The sequence below is a fragment of the Bufo bufo genome, chromosome 1 (assembly GCF_905171765.1).
Source record: "Bufo bufo chromosome 1, aBufBuf1.1, whole genome shotgun sequence".
Lineage (NCBI taxonomy): Eukaryota > Metazoa > Chordata > Amphibia > Anura > Bufonidae > Bufo > Bufo bufo.
In genome coordinates this window covers 484982453-485004463 of record NC_053389.1, presented here as the reverse complement: position 1 = coordinate 485004463, position 22011 = coordinate 484982453, and the positions used below count along the sequence as shown (strand labels likewise).

The window sequence follows — 22011 nt, the reverse complement described above, 5'->3', positions numbered from 1 at the left end:
AAGTTTGTACAAAATGCAGGCCTACAAATAGATGGTATAAAGTTAGAAAAAAGTGTCTAACCATGCACCATCATGCAGCAGACACTATGATAAATTTTGGCAGAAACAGATCATAAAACTAGAGAAATTATAAAGAATAGATATGACCACCTCTTTTGAATTCACTCCTAGAAACTGCAATAAACTTAAATTTGTGGCCGTACCCATAGCCTACTTGAGTAACTGTACACTATCTACAGGATTGATTAATCTGTACCATGTTGCTTAGATTGAAGGCTGCTTCTTTTCAGATATAGAGCTAGCTAGATAAAATTTTGTATATTTCACAGGTAATTAAGGATAGAGAGATTAAGTCATTTATAGAGATATCACATATTATAGAAAATGTTTCATGGTTTAGATATTTTCAATTGCGTTCAGCATTATCCAGTTTGGATGATAAATCTGTGTTGGATATAGATAGTTCATCTTTTTTGAATGATTGGGTAGGGGGGACACCGCATAGAATGAAGATTTCAAATATATATAAGCTATTACTTAAGGCACGATTTAGCGATACACAATCACCAGGACAAAGAGCGTGGGAGATGGATTGTCCGAATATACAAATAGAAGGGTGGGAGAATATTTTTGGGAATCTAGGTTCACTATCCCAGAACTTTAACCATGTGCTAGTACATTTTAATATTTGTCACAGACTATATGTTACCCCTTTATGGATGAATAATTGTGGATTAAGAGACACGTCTAACTGCCCTAAATGTGACACCTCAGGTGCGGATTATCTTCATATGATCTGGACTTGCCCAGAACTTATAAAATACTGGAATAGCATTCATAACTTTATCCGCTACAAATTAAAAATACGAATTCCTCTTGAACCACAAGTGTTTGTGCTCAACGATCTTTCCAAAATAAATAACCATAAGTATCAAAAGATTTTCCTAGGTAGAATACTGATGTTGGCCAGAGTTTTGGTCAGTCGGACCTGGTTTGCTCGATATATTCCAGAGATAAATACATGGATAAACCTAACTAACAAGGTAAAAAACTATGAGAAAATTATGTACAAACAGAGGGAAGCTGAGGAGAAGTGGATCAAGATATGGGGCGGTTGGAGGATTTGATTAGTTTGGATAATAATCTTTCTTTTTTTTTTTTTTTTTTCTTTTTTTTTTTTTTTCTTCTTGACGCACCACAGGTATGGGGAGGGGGGTGGGTACGGGGGTAAGGGGGAAGGAAAAAAGGAAAAAAATATTTTTGTACTGTAATTTTTTGTTTTCTTATATACTTCAAGTAATAAAGATATTAAAAAAAAAAAAAGATATAGAGCTAGTTGTTTCAGTTCCAAGGCATGTTGCAGAAATATCCGATCTGGCTATAAGCAACGTGCTGCTTTGGTGTGATTTGCGATTAGCCAGCACAACACATTCATATCAGAATACAATATTGGGCCCTTCCCTGACAACACATATTTACCCTGAACAATTAGGAAAAAGGTAACAGAAATATGAGAGAGGTTTCATTTCAGAAAGAACAGAATTTAAAATATACACATACATACATTTTAAATACAAACATTCTATATCACTAGTTTTAAAGTAGACCTTCTACGATCTGACTTTTCGTTTATCATTCAAGGTTGTTTTAGGTGCTATAGATAGAGAAAAACATCAAACATACCAAGTGACAGTTTGACATATCCTAACCTGCCCTTTACATTGCACTTAAAATACAGCTCTGCCTTTTAATAGGTGCTCTCAGAAGTTTTTCAGGATAACTATAGTAAATCTTCAGATTGAGAACACTGACTGCATAATGGACATTTTATAGTATATCATTGGAAATAAATGAAAAGCCAATGTTATTCAATATGTAAGTTTCTCACCCTTACCTAATTTTGGCAAAGAATAGGGAACCTTGAAGTAATCCTCATAGAATTCCAAAAGCCTTTTTGTTATATTAAGGGCATAGTCCCCAGATCCTCTTCTTATTGCGTCCGGTCGTGCATATAATCTCACCTAAAAAGGAAAAGAAATACATGACCAGTTTAGAAGATTTATCACTTCTTGTAATATGAGCTGCAGATGGAAAAACGTAGGATGCTCAGACACTTATAGGAACACAAGATAACGTTGTTGTTTTTTAAACCAAAAAAGATTCATCCCTACACTACAATGTTTTTTTTTTATTCCTTAGCTCCAAAAGAGATTTATGCTGTTTTAAAAGTCAAGAAAATATTTCAACGGAATTACTCACATGTGTTTGCAAAAGATATGATGCTACACTGTATTAGCAAAATGGATATGTCAATTTTATATGCAGGTAGGGTGTTCTGGAACACTCAAAAGGGAAAAATTTATTATTGAGGTTTTTTTTCTTCTCCTAATGCATAAAAATAATACTTGTCAGAATATAAAACTGCAGCACAGCTTCTCTACAGTATTTCTCATGCACATGTTATTTATATAGAGCTAAACTGCGGCATAAAATAAACCTTGTTTAAGTAATTTTCTCAACAGACAATTAATATTGCAGATCTATTGCTGCTGCGCTCTGCTAAATATCCTTTTACTTTTCTGCACACTTTTAAACACTCTAGTTTTAACTCAAACACTATCATAAAATGCCGAAAAAGTATTGTTATGCTAAATTATTATCAATTATTCATACAGAACTCATAAATAACGCTGTCAATGTGGAGAATAATTACAGTGAGCATTTCTATTCACAAGCCAACATGCTAGCTTTATTCTGCAAAAATACACATTTACATAAAAGTAGGTTCTTTAGAGAATAGTTAAGATAAAATCCAAAGCAATATCATAGGCCCTGCGCTGTGATTTCTCATGGGTGGAACATTTCTTTTTATGCACTTTTCAACATGTTGTCTGACAAAGCTTTTCAACCCCATGATCTCTTGATGATTACTATGTGATTAATATGATTTCTGTGATATTTTTAAAAGAAACGTACTTCACTCTTTATGTATATTTGTACCTATCAATCCACAGTTTAAAAAGAAGAAGTATTTCTTATTTGAGGGATTGAAGAAGATGCATGAAGAAAACTTTATTTAATAATAAAGTGGTTGCCCAATTTGGACAATATAGTGATCACAAGGGAATACATATTATAGAAGCATGCTATGCAGCTGGGCCCATGGAGAACAATTTTAGGTAGCTAGTAAAGGGCCATAGAGAAAAGGGTTTATTTGGATGACGAGATTGTGAGTAGTGATGGCCAGTTCACCGTGTTCGCCCGCGAACACATGCGGGCTGCCATCTTAACTCACAAGTCCGGCGATGCACAGGAAAGTCCTTACCTGTGCCGCGAGCCGGTCTGAAACAAATGCGGTCATCGGGAGCAGGCAGTTCTGAGAACAGCCACCGGGGGCCTTCATCGGGCTGTTCTCGGAACTGCCTGCTCCCGGTGACTGCATTTGTTCCCTTGCAAACTGGCCATCAATGATTGTGAGCAGAAATCTTCTCTTAACAAGTCTCACAAATGGTGGCGTGGGACATTATCTCAGAAGTGACAGAAAATAGATGGGGCATAATTGCACCAAATTCTCCTGTCCCAGGGAGCTGAGAGTAGGGTAGTATTAAAAACTACCATAAAGGTGACACCATTTTAATACTTGCTATGGGACTTTATAGGATACATGTAGGCATTTAGGTTACCATATCATGTATGGGAAATAGTTTTTTTGGGGGTTTTATATTTACAGAGTTCACTGTGCACTAAAACTGGCATGTTACCATTATTCTATGAGTCAATAACATTTTAGCGCAACGTGAAATAAACATTCTTTGTGTCAATATATTCCGACACTCTTTTAAACATTTCCATCTACAACTCTGTGAACTTTGGATCCATGTGAGGTACAGGGCTGGTTCTTCTTTTGTTAGAAAGAGACTGATTTTCTATTTTACATCAATTATGGCATAACCTCTCTGAGTATTTAGAATCATTTCTCCCAAATCTTTAAATATTAAATATTATTGTAAATAATAATAATTGCAATAATTATTGCAATTATTTAATATTAAGTATTTGCAATTGCACCTCCGACCCATCTTATATATGACAAACACTACAATGACAAGCCAGGACTATAGATTCTTTCCCTCTACTATTATACAAAGGAGAATATTTCAGAGTACAGTAAGTAGACAAGTATTAAACTATAAATTTCTATTTGAATATAAAAAGATCTCCAAATGGTATATTTCTGCAAGATTTTAAAAAAAAACTAGTAACTAAACCTACCTTTTTGGCAGGAGCAATACAGGTCCTTAGATTCAAGGGAACCATACATCCTATTAACATCACACACACACATATCTACACAGGGTCAAGTAGAACCTAAGTCACCTGAAAGATACTAGGGTCCACTAGGGCATGTTTCTGTCTTTTGATGGTTGAGGGCCCCATAGAATCATATTGTGGGAAGCCGATTGTGCACCCCTTTGAGAGAGTATAGATTAGGTGTTGGTAGTTAGCCATATGCAAATAACTGAGCTAAAAGATTTGATACCTGGACAAGGGTCCTTACACAAGTGAAATTTGTTCTGGCCTTTTCACCAGTGAAAAACCACCAGAATAACTGAGGTTATTTTATTTATTTTTTTGGGCCACCTACACTGTCTAAGAATAATGTCACGACCAACCGTAGACAGGGAAACTCACTCACATGGTGATCCCCAACTGGAGCCCAACCCACTGTCTCTGCCTACTTGCATAGCAAGCTCTAAGTGGCGATTCCACAACTGGTTGACTGTACCTATGGGGATAATTGCAGAGAGCCAAACCAAGCACCCGTGGTAAAAAATGCAGGGACCTGTTCACACAACAGAAAATCAAAACTGACAAACACACAGAAGTGTTGTACAAAAAATTGTCAAAGCCAGAGGGGGCAATACAGTAAAAATACAGTAAAAAATCGCAGACAAGAGAGTGGTAACAAATAGCTAAGCCAAGGGTCAAAATCGGACTTCAAACAGGGTTTAAAATCGCAGAGCAGAGAGAGAGAGGTCCAAATCAAGCCAAAGTCAAATCCAAATAGCAACAATCTAAGAACACACTATAGCAACAGGAGCATAGCAAGGGAAAACCTATAACTGGCAAGGGTGTTTTGCCAGCAGGTGGTTTAAATAGAGCACTGAGTCCCTGGATCAGAACCTGATAAAAAGGCTGAGCAGTCACTCTGCCTTCATCACAAACATACATAGGTGATACAAATAACTACAAACCTCCCCTAGCCAGCATGTACGCTTGCATCACCAGGCGGTGTGGCTTTCGTGACACATCACCAGGGGCGTGGCTTAATCAGGCTAATGCGAGGGGCATGGCCCAAGTGCCACCTCACCAAAGGGTGTGGTCTAGGTGGCATATCACCAGGGGGACATGGCTTGGCAGCATTTCTGACACAGCGCTGCAGTGCCCGAGCCCCAGACTGTGGCACTGGAGCTCAGACAGGTAGGTTGATGACAAATATGAATCACAGTCTTAATATTAAACAAATTAACTATTCTGGCGCATAGACCTTTAACATTTAGAGTATTGTAAATCATGCACCACATTTACACTAGACTTCTGCTCATGCACCAAAAATTGGTCCATCTGCCCAAATTTTTTTGTGAGCCATAAATTTATCACAAAAAACGTGTCAATGCGCCAAAAAGCCAACTAGTCTAAGCTTGCTCTACCTATAAGTTGCCACAGTTTTACTCCAAGTGGTAGAAAAGTGGTAAAAGTTGATAAATGGGATGCAAATCATGTACGCTAGATTCTTGAGGCAAATTGTGCAAAGTGTGCCCCAGTGTGTCTTACCACTAGCATTTTTTTCATGGCATTTTTCCCCTCTAAAGGAAGTGTTAAAAAAATGCCTGAAAAAAAGCCAAGAGCTACAGACTGCTGCAAAAACGGCAGGAGCAAAAAACAAAAAGCATGTGTTTCTTGTCAGTATCGGAGTGGGGTACTGATTCTGGGGGCCCACCTTAGGGCTCTTGCACACAAACTTATTTTTTTTCCATGTCTGTACCGTTCACTTTACTTCAATGGGGCCGCAAAAAAAAATATATTACTCCGTCTGTATGTCCGCATGGCCGTTCTGCAAAATTATAGAACATGTCCTATTATTGTCGGCATTACAGACAAGGATAGGACTGTTCTAATAGAGGCCAACTGTTCTGTTCCACATAATGTGGAATGCATACACCCGGTATCCATGTTTCGCGGATCCGCAATTTGCAGACTGCAGAACATCCAACGGTCGTGTTCATGAGCACTTACAGTGATAACAGAAATATTAAAGATGAAGTATGATGGCAGACATTCACAGCAAAATGCACAAACATACATGTGGCAGAATTTACACATATATGGATATCCTGCACTTAAGTCAGTCAGAAACAAGACACATGCAGCGCACACCAATTACTCATTGGACACATGTAGCACACAAGAAACTTATACATGGCTTACATGCCACTGATGCATATGTCACTTACTGCACATGCACCACTGATACATAGAACATATACAGCACACACCAATCACACATAGGACATTTATGCCTAACCCTATTAAGTCTCGCACACTTAAAGAGGTTAAAGGGGTTGTCTCACTTCAGCAATTAGCATTTATCATGTAGATAAAGTTAATACAGGGCACTTACTAATGTATTGTGATTGACCATATTGACTCTTTTCCATCACGTTATACAAAGCACGTTTACATGGTTTTGACCACTCTGCAATTCAGCAGTGGTGGCCGTGCTTGCACACTATGGGTAAAGGTGTTGGCCTATGCGCACTTCCAGCCTTTCCCTATAGTGTGTAAGCATGGCCAAAAAAAAACCCTGTGATTTAGAAGCCAATTTTACCCACTTTAGGAGAATAAAAAATTCCTTATAGCAGCACACATACACAGATCTGAGTGTACTATAAGGAATTTTTTATTCCCCTAAAGTGGGTAAAATTGGCTTCTAAATCACAGTTTTTTTTTTTGCCTTCCCCTGGATCAACTTGCAGGATAACAGGCCGAACTGAATGGACAAATGTATTTTTTCGGCCTTATGTACTATGTTACTATGTACACAAGGGTCCTAAGACCATATTCCCTTGATCATGGAGGTCCCAGCAGTCAGATCCACATCAATCAGACACTTATCATCTGTCGTGTCATAGCTGTTGGACCTTTTCACATCCCCTATCTTTAAAGGTTTTCTTTGGGTGTAAAAAAATAAAATAAAAAGGAATTTTAAATCTGTCCCAAAACATATGTCAAATTAAAATGGAAATGCTCACCTGTTAAATGGTCTGTGTCCACTTTTCTAGTTCTCCTGTATCCACAGGATTGAGGATAACTTAGTGATCTGTGGGGGTCTGAAAGCTGGAGCCCCAACTGATCCCCCTTCTTAATTGAGTGGCAGGTCGAGCATATTCCCTTCTTCTCCATCCATTCTCTATGGGATCGCCGGAGATGGCAGAGAACAGCGTTGGCTAATTCCAGTGGTCCCAAAGAGAATGAAGGGAGCAGCAGGTCGTATGTGTAGCCTGTCACACCATAAAAAGGGGGAACAGGAGCCATTCCTGGGATCAGTGGGGGTTGCAGAATCGAACCCCACAAATGGTTGGACCCCTATGGTATGCACATATATATTAATGCCAAGAATGGCCTAGACCTATCTTGACCCAGGTATAAAGTGTGTATTAAAACTTCACTTTTAATTCAACATAATGATAAAACCCAGGTTAGGTCCCCCCCCCCTTTTTTTTTGTAAACCCCTATGGTGTGGAGAGGATAACTTGAAAACCTGGACAACCGCTTTAATCCTCCACCACTTCACCACCAATATCTCTTTACATAGCAGCAGTGATGCCTGTAAATATGGAATATCATCACCACAGCCATGTAAACCATATGTGTCAATACTGGAAAATGTGACGCACTGTGCAGAATTTTTCATTCATAAGTCCAACCCCCTTTGCAGGTCATAACCTTTAACAAAGCCCAAGCAAAGGTGCTAGAGGAGCAATGTGAGCAAAGGGTACAAACGGAGGGTAATAACTGAAACAGAGGCATTAGGGTCACCTGACGCAGGGTAAAAGTGGGGATCCTGGAGCAGGGGTAACTGGATAAGAGGCAATATTAGGGGTGCACTTAGAATGGGGGCATTGAGGGACATCTGGAGCTGGGGCACTAATCGGGGTGCACCTAAAGCAGAGGCATTGAGGGGACCTAGGGAAGAGTCCCCCCAATGCCACTCTGAACTCTGCAGAGAGCAGCACACATACACAGATCTGAGTGTACTATAAACAAATCCCCTATTTATCCCTTACAGTCTCCTACAGCCAACTACTGTTACACACCTGAGAAATCAGCCCAGCACCGCAGGGGAGTCCTTCTCTCCAGCAACCACAGTTTTCTGACAGAAGGGAGGGCAGGAGGATGGCCAGACATGTTCTCTCCTCATTCACTGCCAGCAGCCCGGGAAGTTTAGAAGTTACTGTGAGTCCTCCTGCACAATTTACACCAGTAGAAGGCTGCATCACTGTGCAATACTGCCACCTAGTGGCTACAATAATTATCTCTCCTGAGAAACAAGAGAAATAATTACTCCTCCGTCTTATCTCCGGGTGCAGAAAACTGGGGGTCAGCCAGTCTGAGCCTGTTTCTTGCATTTCATATTTCCCACAGCTTAAATTTGAAACTGGTGGTTTTACCGGGAAAAAAAAAAGTTGCAAAAAAAAATGCATAGAAGGGTAAAAGGGATGCCGGAATAAGGCAGGGAAACTAGGGAAGGAAAATGGACACCACCTAGAGAAAACCCTAACTCCAGTGCTTACAGACTACTAGTTTGAACAGGCCCCAAAGGTAGGCAAGTTCATACACCAGATACCCAGAATCCTATCTCACCCTATAGGATTCTGGAATTAATGTCTGGACTGAGTCTACCTGTTCCTCCAAAGGGAAGGACGAACAGGAGTCTCCCTCAGGCCTAATGACAAACAACAGGGAAAGGCAACACACACATATATAAACAAAAATACAAAAGGGAAAGGAAACACTTATCTTCAATGAAGCTTTGGTAGCACCAGGAAATCAGCCGAGAACCAAACATAGGCTAACCACAAGTCCAACAGAAACTATAAACCGCATAGCATAGTGGGAAAAACAACAATAAATAGAGAAGATAAAATGACCAGAATAGCCAAACCTGGTGAAAGAAGGTGAGGCAAGCACCAGAAACAACACAGATGTTATTTGATCCAAAAGGAAAACATGTTAGATCAAACCACGTGTTGCCAGTCTCACAGATCTCCTGCCACCTGTCGAAGGAACGTTCATATGTCTCGGTATGTCCATGACATACACCCCAATGAGTATAATTTGTCCATCATTATATAATGAATTTAGTTTTTTTTATCAATAAAATTCTACCGATTAATTTTGCATTGCAGGTCTGAAAAATAAAGAAGCGATCTAAGTTTTGCCTGTAATAGACTTTTTATATGAGACCCAATATGTTATCACACTGATTAGAGACAAATGACAACCTTAGGTCTGCTTCATCTGTATTGTCTGCTTGGGTAGCTTTATATATGATAGGCTCACATGCAGCAATCTAACTGCATGCAGAACCCATTATGCAGCACATGAGTTCTACTTCAGTTTGTGATGCAGTATTTGACCACACAGGATTTAGAAGTGAAGCATGTTAAATAGAGGGGTTTCATGCAAACAACCATGTGACCAGTAATTGTATCACAAAACCAGGATTATGTCCAGTAATATGAAAAACCACATGGTAATTAGACAAAGGGCATATGATGCCAGCCTAAGGTTTCCCTTCAAAGCCTGATGTATTATCAGCAGCTGTGGAAGTGATATGTTATTTCCATTGACATTAAGTCAATAAAGTCAACATGTTTTATGGCATAGCTATCATGTTGAAAGATGTAAAGCATTCAATCACATGGAACCACACACACCTTCACCTCGCACATTTAATAAGACTCAGATGTGCTGATTAATTTAGAGATCACTAATGGAAGCTTTATCTTTCACACCTACTAATAATCATCTTACTAAAGTTAAAGTAATAAAAGAAATTAAACATTTTATGGAGAACTTGAGAAGATTGAATGAAAACAGGCTTGCTAGAGAAATGTGTATTAAAGTAGCTGAGGAAAAGCAAAGTCATAGAGAGCATCTTAATTTAATTCTCTGTAGAAGCTACCGAAAAGGACATGTGCTTGAAGCTTCCTCTGCATGGGACCAATAAATGGGAACACCTATGTTACCACAGAAGCAATGAATATAGATCATTTTTTCATAGCGCTCAGCAGTACATGGACTTTCATGGTTGAATTGGATTATTGTCAGTTTAGGTAACAATGCTATTATAAGACTGTAGAGCTTAACATAAAGCAGTCAATTTTCCCAACTTCTAACTATGGCTGTTGGTACTCAGATAACCTCCGGGCATGAGTAGAGAAGAATTACATAAACACATGATGATTGCAAGAAAAGATATATGAAGCACATATCAGATTGACAGGCAACAGAATAATAACTCACTGACAGATGACAGATAACTGGAAGAAGATGGCAATAGATAAGGAAAGATGGAGTCCAGCTATGGAACAGATGGCAGATATCAATGGCTTACAGGTGGAGAGTGATGAATATAAATAATAGGAATAAAACCTAGCCAACAAAACAGTAAAAAATTACAACCCAAAAAGCTAACAGAAAGCTAGACTCCCAACAAACACCATTACAATACATTTAACAATAAGAGCTTAGGACCACAAATTCCAGGATACACATAGATAAGCCCAATGGACTAGAATTCAAGACTCTGGAAACAAACTGCACATAGCATTTACTATACCCAGCAAAGAACTACAGAAACTAAAGTTTTTTTTTTTAAAGTATAACGATAAAAAAAAACTCCCTCAGTAGACACCAGACTAAGAAAGCAACTAACTACTGTTAAACAAAGTTAGTGAGAAACATGCAAGAGATCCCTTTTTGCTCATAACATTTTAGCATGCACATACTTCAGGGTCAGAGTCAGCAAAATCTAGTGTTTGGACCATTAGCTATGTTTATATCAAAGCAGAACTCATTTATTAAAGGAAGTTAAACAGTTTATATATCATCAGAAAGGGTGTTCCTCTACTGAGGCGCATGCATTGTTTCATTGGCTAAAGTGCAAAAAGAAGGAAAAAGGAAACACTTGGCATCTGCGCATTGTGCATTATTTTACAAACCTTGGTATGTAAACTATGTAAACATCTAGGTGCCAGCGCCATATTGTAATGGTTTCACATTAATATCATGACATCCTCAACAACAGTACCTAATTATGTTTTTTGTACTGCAAAATATGACTGGCATAATGCTACTATTAGATTGATACTAGGGCAGCACAGAGAGGCTGTACAGCTCTGTACTAAGGAGACGTCTGCCATGCAGTTCAATATATAACTCACTGACTCTCATTTTACAAAAGCATATACTGTATACCTTATGGTATATATATATATATATATATATATATATATTAGCCAGATTGGCAGTGAAATAAAACACATACCAAAGCACACTCTTTTCATATATGTCATGTCTACTATACCTTTTACAAGTCAGGAGATTTTCCTGCGGTGTCACCATAGTCTTGAATACACAAAACACTGGAGGCAGGTACATTGGCGGAAAAAAGGGTTCAGGAATAGTGTTGAGCGAACAGTTCGAGCATAGTTCGGGTCCGTACCGAATTTTGGGGTGTTCGTGACACGGACCCGAACCCGAACTTTTTCGTAAAAGTTCGGGTTCGGGTTCGTCGTTCGGCATGTATTTTGGCGCATTTTGAAAGGCTGTAAAGCAGCCAATCAACATGCATCATACTACTTGCCCTAAGATGCCATCGCAGCCATGCCTACTATTGGCAAGGCTGTGATTGGCCAAGTGCAGCATGTGACTCAGCCTCTTTATAAGCTTGTGCGCACGTCGGGACGTGCTCACTCCCGATGTGAATAGAACAGGGATAGACGCAGCTGATGCTAGGGCGAGAATAGGCAGGGATAATTGAATAACTGGAAGCAAATTTCTCTCCTCCACCTGTGATTCATCTGAACAACTGCAGCTGAGCTGCTTTTTTGATAGGGATTGGCTATTTTTAGAGTGGCCAGAGTGATTTTTCCATCCACATGTACCTGGGCTGACCGCCGGCCGCCATTTTGCGACTTGTAGTGCTGCAGCAGAAGCTGCCACAGTGTGCATTCCAAAACTCCAAACAAGTCAGACATCTACACCTGGGATTCAGACCAATAGCGATTTAGCAGCACAGTCCAAGGCTATTTTTTTTAAAGGTTGTGCAGACCATTTTGTGGCACATGTTACTGGGCTGATAGGCGGCGGCCATCTTGGGACTAGTGCTGCAGCACAATCTCTCCCAACGTCCATTAATCACTTGTAATAGTGGTCTGTGCCATAGAAATCCTACATCAGGGACTTGGGTGTGCTTGTGTCACCCCTACTAATACCAGTCCACCTGTAATCCATACAGTGAAAAGCCATAAAGTATTCCAGTGAGGGAATTTTTTTTTTATTTAAAAAAGGCCAAGTTAGTTTATCTGGCGTTCAATATACTAGATACAGTTAGGCCTGCGTTTCATACATCTGGAATTAGCAAACTAATGTGCTGGGGTTGGGAAAACATATATGTACCCATACTAGAATCTGTCAAAGAAAGCGGTACTCACATATAACAGTCATTCCATCTGTAATCCATACAGTCAAAAGACTGAAAGTATTCCAGTGAGGGAATTTTTTTTATTTAAAAAAGGCCAAGTTAGTTTATCTGGCGTTCAATATACTAGATACAGTTAGGCCTGCGTTTCATACATCTGGAATTAGCAAACTAATGTGCTGGGGTTGGGAAAACATATATGTACCCATACTAGAATCTGTCAAAGAAAGCGGTACGCACATATAACAGTCATTCCATCTGTAATCCATACAGTCAAAAGACTGAAAGTATTCCAGTGAGGGGATTTTTTTTATTTAAAAAAGGCCAAGTTAGTTTATCTGGCGTTCAATATACTAGATACAGTTAGGCCTGCGTTTCATACATCTGGAATTAGCAAACTAATGTGCTGGGGTTGGGAAAACATATATGTACCCATACTAGAATCTGTCAAAGAAAGCGGTACTCACATATAACAGTCATTCCATCTGTAATCCATACAGTCAAAAGACTGAAAGTATTCCAGTGAGGGAATTTTTTTTATTTAAAAAAGGCCAAGTTAGTTTATCTGGCGTTCAATATACTAGATACAGTTAGGCCTGCGTTTCATACATCTGGAATTAGCAAACTAATGTGCTGGGGTTGGGAAAACATATATGTACCCATACTAGAATCTGTCAAAGAAAGCGGTACTCACATATAACAGTCATTCCATCTGTAATCCATACAGTCAAAAGACTGAAAGTATTCCAGTGAGGGAATTTTTTTTATTTAAAAAAGGCCAAGTTAGTTTATCTGGCGTTCAATATACTAGATACAGTTAGGCCTGCGTTTCATACATCTGGAATTAGCAAACTAATGTGCTGGGGTTGGGAAAACATATATGTACCCATACTAGAATCTGTCAAAGAAAGCGGTACTCACATATAACAGTCATTCCATCTGTAATCCATACAGTCAAAAGACTGAAAGTATTCCAGTGAGGGAATTTTTTTTTTATTTAAAAAAGGCCAAGTTAGTTTATCTGGCGTTCAATATACTAGATACAGTTAGGCCTGCGTTTCATACATCTGGAATTAGCAAACTAATGTGCTGGGGTTGGGAAAACATATATGTACCCATACTAGAATCTGTCAAAGAAAGCGGTACTCACATATAACAGTCATTCCATCTGTAATCCATACAGTCAAAAGACTGAAAGTATTCCAGTGAGGGGATTTTGCTTATAAAAAATAATATATTTCATTGTGGTGCGAGTTGAATCGCAACAATGAAGAAAAATACTATTAATGGACGAGGACGCGGTCGTGGTGGTGTCCGTGGAGCCTCTGTTGCTGGTAGAGGACGTGGCCGTTCGGCCCCAGGCGCACACAGTAGGGAACGAACTCCCTCAACTAGCCGGCAGAATGTACCGCAATATCTCGTGGGGCCCAATGCCGCTCTTAGGATGGTAAGGCCTGAGCAGGTACAGGCATTAATCGATTGGGTGGCCGACAGTGCTTCCAGCACGTTCACCACATGGTCTTCCACCCAGTCTTCTGCGGAAAGCGCACAGGTGGCACCTGAAAACCAAGCCCATCAGTCTGTCACATCACCCCCAAGCATATCAGGGAAACGGTCTGAGCCACAAGTTATGCAGCAGTCTCTTCTTCTGTTTGAAGACTCTGCTTCCAGGGTTTCCCAGGGGCGTCCACCTAGCCCTTCCCCAGTGGAGGAAGACATACCATGCACTGACGCACAACCACTTATGTCTCCAGATGAAGAGGACATGGGAATACCACCACAGCAGAGTCACCGACTCTCTGATGATGACGAAACACAGGTGCCCACTGCCGCGTCTTTTTGCAGTGTGCAGACTGAACAGGAGGAGGTCAGGGAGGGAGACTGGGTGGAAGACGATGCAGAGGACGATGAGGTCTTAGACCCCACATGGACTGAAGGTCGTGGCGATGACTTTCACAGTTCAGAGGAAGAGGTAGTGGTGAGACCGAGACAACAGCGAAGCCAAAGAGGGAGCAGGGGGCCAAAGCAGACGAGCCGCCGCCCCCAGAGTTCGCCTGCTACTGGACATCGCCAACAGGGACCCAGCCCCACAAAGGCAGCTTCAAAGAGTTCCCTGGCATGGCACTTCTTTAAACAATGTCCTACCGACAAGACCCGAGTGACTTGCACGCTCTGCCATCAGAGCCTGAGGCGAGGCATTAACGTTCTGAACCTCAGCACAACCTGCATGACCAGGCATCTACATGCAAAGCATGAACTGCAGTGGGGTACACACCTTAAAAACCAGGCACTCGCTGAGGCTCCCCCTGCTCCCTCTACCGCTGCTGCCTCGGCTTCCACCTCGAGAGGAATGTTGCCACCTGCCGAGCAGCAAACAGAGGATGTGCCACCGACACCACCACCACCGCCACCGTCAACTAGCGTCTCCACTATATCACACAGCAGCGTTCAGCTCTCAATATCTCAAACCTTAGAGAGGAAGCGCAAATTCCCCCCGAGTCACCCTCGAGCCCTTGGCCTGAACGCCAGCATTTCTAAACTGCTGGCCTTTGAAATGCTGTCATTCCGGCTGGTGGACACAGACAGCTTCAAACAGCTGATGGCCATGGCTGTCCCGCAGTATGTGGTTCCCAGCCGCCACTACTTCTCCAAGACAGCCGTGCCTTCCCTGCACATGCAAGTGTCCGATAAAATCAAGTGTGCACTGCGCAACGCCATTTGTGGCAAGGTCCACCTAACTACAGATACGTGGACCAGTAAGCACGGCCAGGGACGCTATATCTCACTAACTGCACACTGGATGAATGTAGTGGCGGCTGGGCCCCCGGCGGACAGTTCCTTGGCGCACGTCCTTCCGCCCCCTAGGATCGCAGGGCATCATTCTCTGCCTCCTGTAGCCTCCTCCTCCTACTCGGCTTCCTCCTCCACTGCTTCCACCAGCTCATCCGGTCAGCCACACACCTTCACCACCAACTTCAGCACAGCCCGGGGTAAACGTCAGCAGGCCATTCTGAAACTCATATGTTTGGGGGACAGGCCCCACAGCACAAAGGAGTTGTGGCGGGGTATTGAACAACAGACCGACGAGTGGTTTCTGCCGGTGGGCCTCAAGCCAGGCCTGGTGGTATGCGATAATGGGCGAAATCTCGTGGCAGCTCTGGGACTAGCCGGTTTGACGCACATCCCTTGCCTGGCGCATGTGCTGAACTTGGTGGTGCAGAGGTTCATTCACCACTACCCCAACATGTCAGAGCTGCTGCATAAAGTGCGGGCCGTCTGTGCGCGCTTCCGCCGTTCACATCCTGCCGCTGCTCGCCTGTCTGCGCTACAGCGGAACTTCGGCCTTCCCGCTCACCGCCTCATATGCGACGTGCCCACCCGGTGGAACTCCACCTTGCACATGCTGGAGAGACTGTGCGAGCAGCAGCAGGCCATAGTGGAGTTTCAGCTGCAGCACGCTCGCGTCAGTCGTACTGCCGAACAGCACCACTTCACCACCAATGATTGGGCCTCCATGCGAGACCTGTGTGCCCTGCTGCGCTGTTTCGAGTACTCCACCAACATGGCCAGTGGCGATGACACTGTTATCAGCGTTACAATACCACTTCTATGTCTCCTTGAGAAAACACTTACGGCAATGATGTTAGAGGAGGTGGCCCAGGTGGAGGAGGGGGAGGAGGATGAGGGCTCGTTTCTAACACTTTCGGGCCAGTCTGTTCGAAGTGGCTCAGAGGGAGGTTTGTTTAAGCAGCAGAGGACAGGTTCACAAGTCGCCAGCCAAGGCACTGTACTGGAGGACGAGGAGGATGAGGAGGAGGAGGTGGAGGGGGACGAGGATGACGCAAGTTCACAGCGGGGTGGCAGCCCAGGCCCATCACTGGTGCGTGGCTGGGGGGATACGGTGGACGATGACGATACGCCTCCCACAGAGGACAGCTTGTCCTTACCCATGGGTAGCCTGGCCCACATGAGCGAATATATGCTCCAATGCCTGCGCAACGACAGCAGAGTTGCCCACGTTTTAACGTGTGCAGACTACTGGGTGGCCACCCTGCTGGATCCCCGGTATAAAGACAATGTGCCCACTTTAATTCCTGAACTGGAGCGCGACCGTAAGATGCGCGAGTACAAGCGCACGCTGATAGAGGCGCTCTTGAGAGCATTCCCACATGTCACAGGGGAACAGGTGGAAGGTGAAGGCAGAGGAGTGGCAAGAGGTCGCCAACGCAGCTGTGTCACGGCCAGCTCATCTGAGGGCAGGGTTAGCATGGCAGAAATGTGGAAAAGTTTTGTCTACACGCCACAGCTATCTGCACCGACACCTGATACGGAACGTGTTAGCAGGAGGCAGCATTTCACTAACATGGTTGAACAGTATGTCTGCACACCCCTCCACATCCTGACGGATGGTTCGGCCCCATTCAACTACTGGGTTTCGAAATTGTCCACGTGGCCAGAGTTAGCATGTTATGCCTTGGAGGTGCTTTCCTGCCCGGCGGCCAGCGTTTTATCTGAACGCGTATTCAGCACGGCAGGGGGCGTCATTACTGACAAGCGCAGCCGCCTGTCCACAGCCAACGTGGACAAGCTGACCTTCATAAAGATGAACCAGGCATGGATCCCACAGGACCTGTCCCTCCCTTGTGCAGAGTAGTCCTTATTAACTGCCTAAAACATGTCTTGTTGTGCTACGGGCCACTTCTTTATTTGATACAAATTTTATGAAACCCACAGTTGAATGAAACTCTTCTCTGTCTGGGCGCCGGGGCCTAACCAGATGAAAGTGGCCGGTTAAACTAACGGGTGACATGAAGCCATAACCTCTGCCATGCTACCTCTGTCTTCTGTCTGGGTGCTGAGGCCTAAGTCAAATAAAGCGGTCTTCTGCTGTGCTGGGGGATATGAAGCTAATCTCTGACCTCTCTCCTCTGTCTGGGTCCAAAGGCCTAAATCACTGAAAGAGGCCTTCTCCTGTGGTGTGTGATATGATGCCAGAATATGTGCTGTGGGGCCTCTCTCCTCTTCCTGGGTGCAGGGGTCAAATAAACTAAATTGTGGCCTACTCCTGTGGTGGTTGATATGATGCCTGATTCTCTGATGTGGAACCTCTCTCCTCTGTTTGGGTGAAGGGGTCAAAGTAACTAAATGGTGGCTTCTCCTGTGGTGGCTGATATGATGCCAGAATATGTGCTGTGGTGCCTCTCTCCTCTTCCTGGGTGCAGGGGTCAAAGTAACTAAATGGTGGCTTCTCCTGTGGTGGCTGATATGATGCCAGAATATGTGCTGTGGGGCCTCTCTCCTCTTCCTGGGTGCAGGGGTCAAAGTAACTCGATGGTGGCTTCTCCTGTGGTGGCTGATATGATGCCAGAATATGTGCTGTGGTGCCTCTCTCCTCTGTCTGGGTCCAAAGGCCTAAATCACTGAAAGAGGCCTTCTCCTGTGGTGTGTGATATGATGCCTGAATATGTGCTGTGGTGCCTCTCTCCTCTTCCTGGGTGCGGGGGTCAAAGTAACTCAATGGTGGCTTCTCCTGTGGTGGTTGATATGATGCCAGAATATGTGCTGTGGTGCCTCTCTCCTCTTCCTGGGTGCGGGGGTCAAAGTAACTCAATGGTGGCTTCTCCTGTGGTGGCTGATATGATGCCAGAATATGTGCTGTGGGGCCTCTCTCCTCTTCCTGGGTGCAGGGGTCAAAGTAACTCAATGGTGGCTTCTCCTGTGGTGGTTAGTATGATGCCAGAATATGTGCTGTGGGGCCTCTCTCCTCTTCCTGGGTGCAGGGGTCAAAGTAACTCAATGGTGGCTTCTGCTGTGGTGGCTGATATGATGCCAGAATATGTGCTGTGGTGCCTCTCTCCTCTTCCTGGGTGCGGGGGTCAAAGTAACTCAATGGTGGCTTCTCCTGTGGTGGCTGATATGATGCCAGAATATATGTGCTGTGGGGCCTCTCTCCTCTTCCTGGGTGCAGGGGTCAAAGTAACTCAATGGTGGCTTCTCCTGTGGTGGTTAGTATGATGCCAGAATATGTGCTGTGGGGCCTCTCTCCTCTTCCTGGGTGCAGGGGTCAAAGTAACTCAATGGTGGCTTCTCCTGTGGTGGCTGATATGATGCCAGAATATGTGCTGTGGGGCCTCTTTCCTCTTCCTGGGTGCAGGGGTCAAAGTAACTCAATGGTGGCTTCTCCTGTGGTGGCTGATATGATGCCAGAATATGTGCTGTGGTGCCTCTCTCCTCTGTCTGGGTCCAAAGGCCTAAATCACTGAAAGAGGCCTTCTCCTGTGGTGTGTGATATGATGCCTGAATATGTGCTGTGGTGCCTCTCTCCTCTTCCTGGGTGCGGGGGTCAAAGTAACTCAATGGTGGCTTCTCCTGTGGTGGCTGATATGATGCCAGAATATGTGCTGTGGTGCCTCTCTCCTCTTCCTGGGTGCGGGGGTCAAAGTAACTCAATGGTGGCTTCTCCTGTGGTGGCTGATATGATGCCAGAATATGTGCTGTGGTGCCTCTCTCCTCTTCCTGGGTGCGGGGGTCAAAGTAACTCAATGGTGGCTTCTCCTGTGGTGGCTGATATGATGCCAGAATATGTGCTGTGGGGCCTCTCTCCTCTTCCTGGGTGCGGGGGTCAAAGTAACTCAATGGTGGCTTCTCCTGTGGTGGCTGATATGATGCCAGAATATGTGCTGTGGGGCCTCTCTCCTCTTCCTGGGTGCAGGGGTCAAAGTAACTCAATGGTGGCTTCTCCTGTGGTGGCTGATATGATGCCAGAATATGTGCTGTGGTGCCTCTCTCCTCTTCCTGGGTGCGGGGGTCAAAGTAACTCAATGGTGGCTTCTCCTGTGGTGGCTGATATGATGCCAGAATATGTGCTGTGGGGCCTCTCTCCTCTTCCTGGGTGCAGGGGTCAAAGTAACTCAATGGTGGCTTCTCCTGTGGTGGTTAGTATGATGCCAGAATATGTGCTGTGGGGCCTCTCTCCTCTTCCTGGGTGCAGGGGTCAAAGTAACTCAATGGTGGCTTCTCCTGTGGTGGCTGATATGATGCCAGAATATGTGCTGTGGGGCCTCTCTCCTCTTCCTGGGTGCAGGGGTCAAAGTAACTCAATGGTGGCTTCTCCTGTGGTGGCTGATATGATGCCAGAATATGTGCTGTGGTGCCTCTCTCCTCTGTCTGGGTCCAAAGGCCTAAATCACTGAAAGAGGCCTTCTCCTGTGGTGTGTGATATGATGCCTGAATATGTGCTGTGGTGCCTCTCTCCTCTTCCTGGGTGCGGGGGTCAAAGTAACTCAATGGTGGCTTCTCCTGTGGTGGCTGATATGATGCCAGAATATGTGCTGTGGTGCCTCTCTCCTCTTCCTGGGTGCGGGGGTCAAAGTAACTCAATGGTGGCTTCTCCTGTGGTGGCTGATATGATGCCAGAATATGTGCTGTGGGGCCTCTCTCCTCTTCCTGGGTGCAGGGGTCAAAGTAACTCAATGGTGGCTTCTCCTGTGGTGGTTAGTATGATGCCAGAATATGTGCTGTGGGGCCTCTCTCCTCTTCCTGGGTGCAGGGGTCAAAGTAACTCAATGGTGGCTTCTCCTGTGGTGGCTGATATGATGCCAGAATATGTGCTGGGGTGCCTCTCTCCTCTTCCTGGGTGCGGGGGTCAAAGTAACTCAATGGTGGCTTCTCCTGTGGTGGCTGATATGATGCCAGAATATGTGCTGTGGGGCCTCTCTCCTCTTCCTGGGTGCAGGGGTCAAAGTAACTCAATGGTGGCTTCTCCTGTGGTGGTTAGTATGATGCCAGAATATGTGCTGTGGGGCCTCTCTCCTCTTCCTGGGTGCAGGGGTCAAAGTAACTCAATGGTGGCTTCTCCTGTGGTGGCTGATATGATGCCAGAATATGTGCTGTGGGGCCTCTCTCCTCTTCCTGGGTGCAGGGGTCAAAGTAACTCAATGGTGGCTTCTCCTGTGGTGGCTGATATGATGCCAGAATATGTGCTGTGGTGCCTCTCTCCTCTGTCTGGGTCCAAAGGCCTAAATCACTGAAAGAGGCCTTCTCCTGTGGTGTGTGATATGATGCCTGAATATGTGCTGTGGTGCCTCTCTCCTCTTCCTGGGTGCGGGGGTCAAAGTAACTCAATGGTGGCTTCTCCTGTGGTGGCTGATATGATGCCAGAATATGTGCTGTGGTGCCTCTCTCCTCTTCCTGGGTGCGGGGGTCAAAGTAACTCAATGGTGGCTTCTCCTGTGGTGGCTGATATGATGCCAGAATATGTGCTGTGGTGCCTCTCTCCTCTTCCTGGGTGCGGGGGTCAAAGTAACTCAATGGTGGCTTCTCCTGTGGTGGCTGATATGATGCCAGAATATGTGCTGTGGGGCCTCTCTCCTCTTCCTGGGTGCAGGGGTCAAAGTAACTCAATGGTGGCTTCTCCTGTGGTGGTTAGTATGATGCCAGAATATGTGCTGTGGGGCCTCTCTCCTCTTCCTGGGTGCAGGGGTCAAAGTAACTCAATGGTGGCTTCTCCTGTGGTGGCTGATATGATGCCAGAATATGTGCTGTGGTGCCTCTCTCCTCTTCCTGGGTGCGGGGGTCAAAGTAACTCAATGGTGGCTTCTCCTGTGGTGGCTGATATGATGCCAGAATATGTGCTGTGGGGCCTCTCTCCTCTTCCTGGGTGCAGGGGTCAAAGTAACTCAATGGTGGCTTCTCCTGTGGTGGTTAGTATGATGCCAGAATATGTGCTGTGGGGCCTCTCTCCTCTTCCTGGGTGCAGGGGTCAAAGTAACTCAATGGTGGCTTCTCCTGTGGTGGCTGATATGATGCCAGAATATGTGCTGTGGTGCCTCTCTCCTCTTCCTGGGTGCGGGGGTCAAAGTAACTCAATGGTGGCTTCTCCTGTGGTGGCTGATATGATGCCAGAATATGTGCTGTGGGGCCTCTCTCCTCTTCCTGGGTGCAGGGGTCAAAGTAACTCAATGGTGGCTTCTCCTGTGGTGGTTAGTATGATGCCAGAATATGTGCTGTGGGGCCTCTCTCCTCTTCCTGGGTGCAGGGGTCAAAGTAACTCAATGGTGGCTTCTCCTGTGGTGGCTGATATGATGCCAGAATATGTGCTGTGGTGCCTCTCTCCTCTTCCTGGGTGCGGGGGTCAAAGTAACTCAATGGTGGCTTCTCCTGTGGTGGCTGATATGATGCCAGAATATGTGCTGTGGGGCCTCTCTCCTCTTCCTGGGTGCAGGGGTCAAAGTAACTCAATG

The 22011-nt window shown here is 44.5% G+C and overlaps 1 protein-coding gene across 1 annotated transcript in view; it reads right to left on the bottom strand.

Moving 5' to 3' along the window:
- TRHDE (thyrotropin releasing hormone degrading enzyme) overlaps positions 1–22011 on the bottom strand; it is a 1599235-nt gene that overhangs the window by 1207197 nt on the left and 370027 nt on the right. Inside the window, exon 3 of the mRNA XM_040410016.1 lies at positions 1895–2021. Within this exon, the coding sequence (XP_040265950.1) occupies positions 1895–2021 (127 nt within the window). The remainder of the gene's footprint in view (positions 1–1894; positions 2022–22011) is intronic.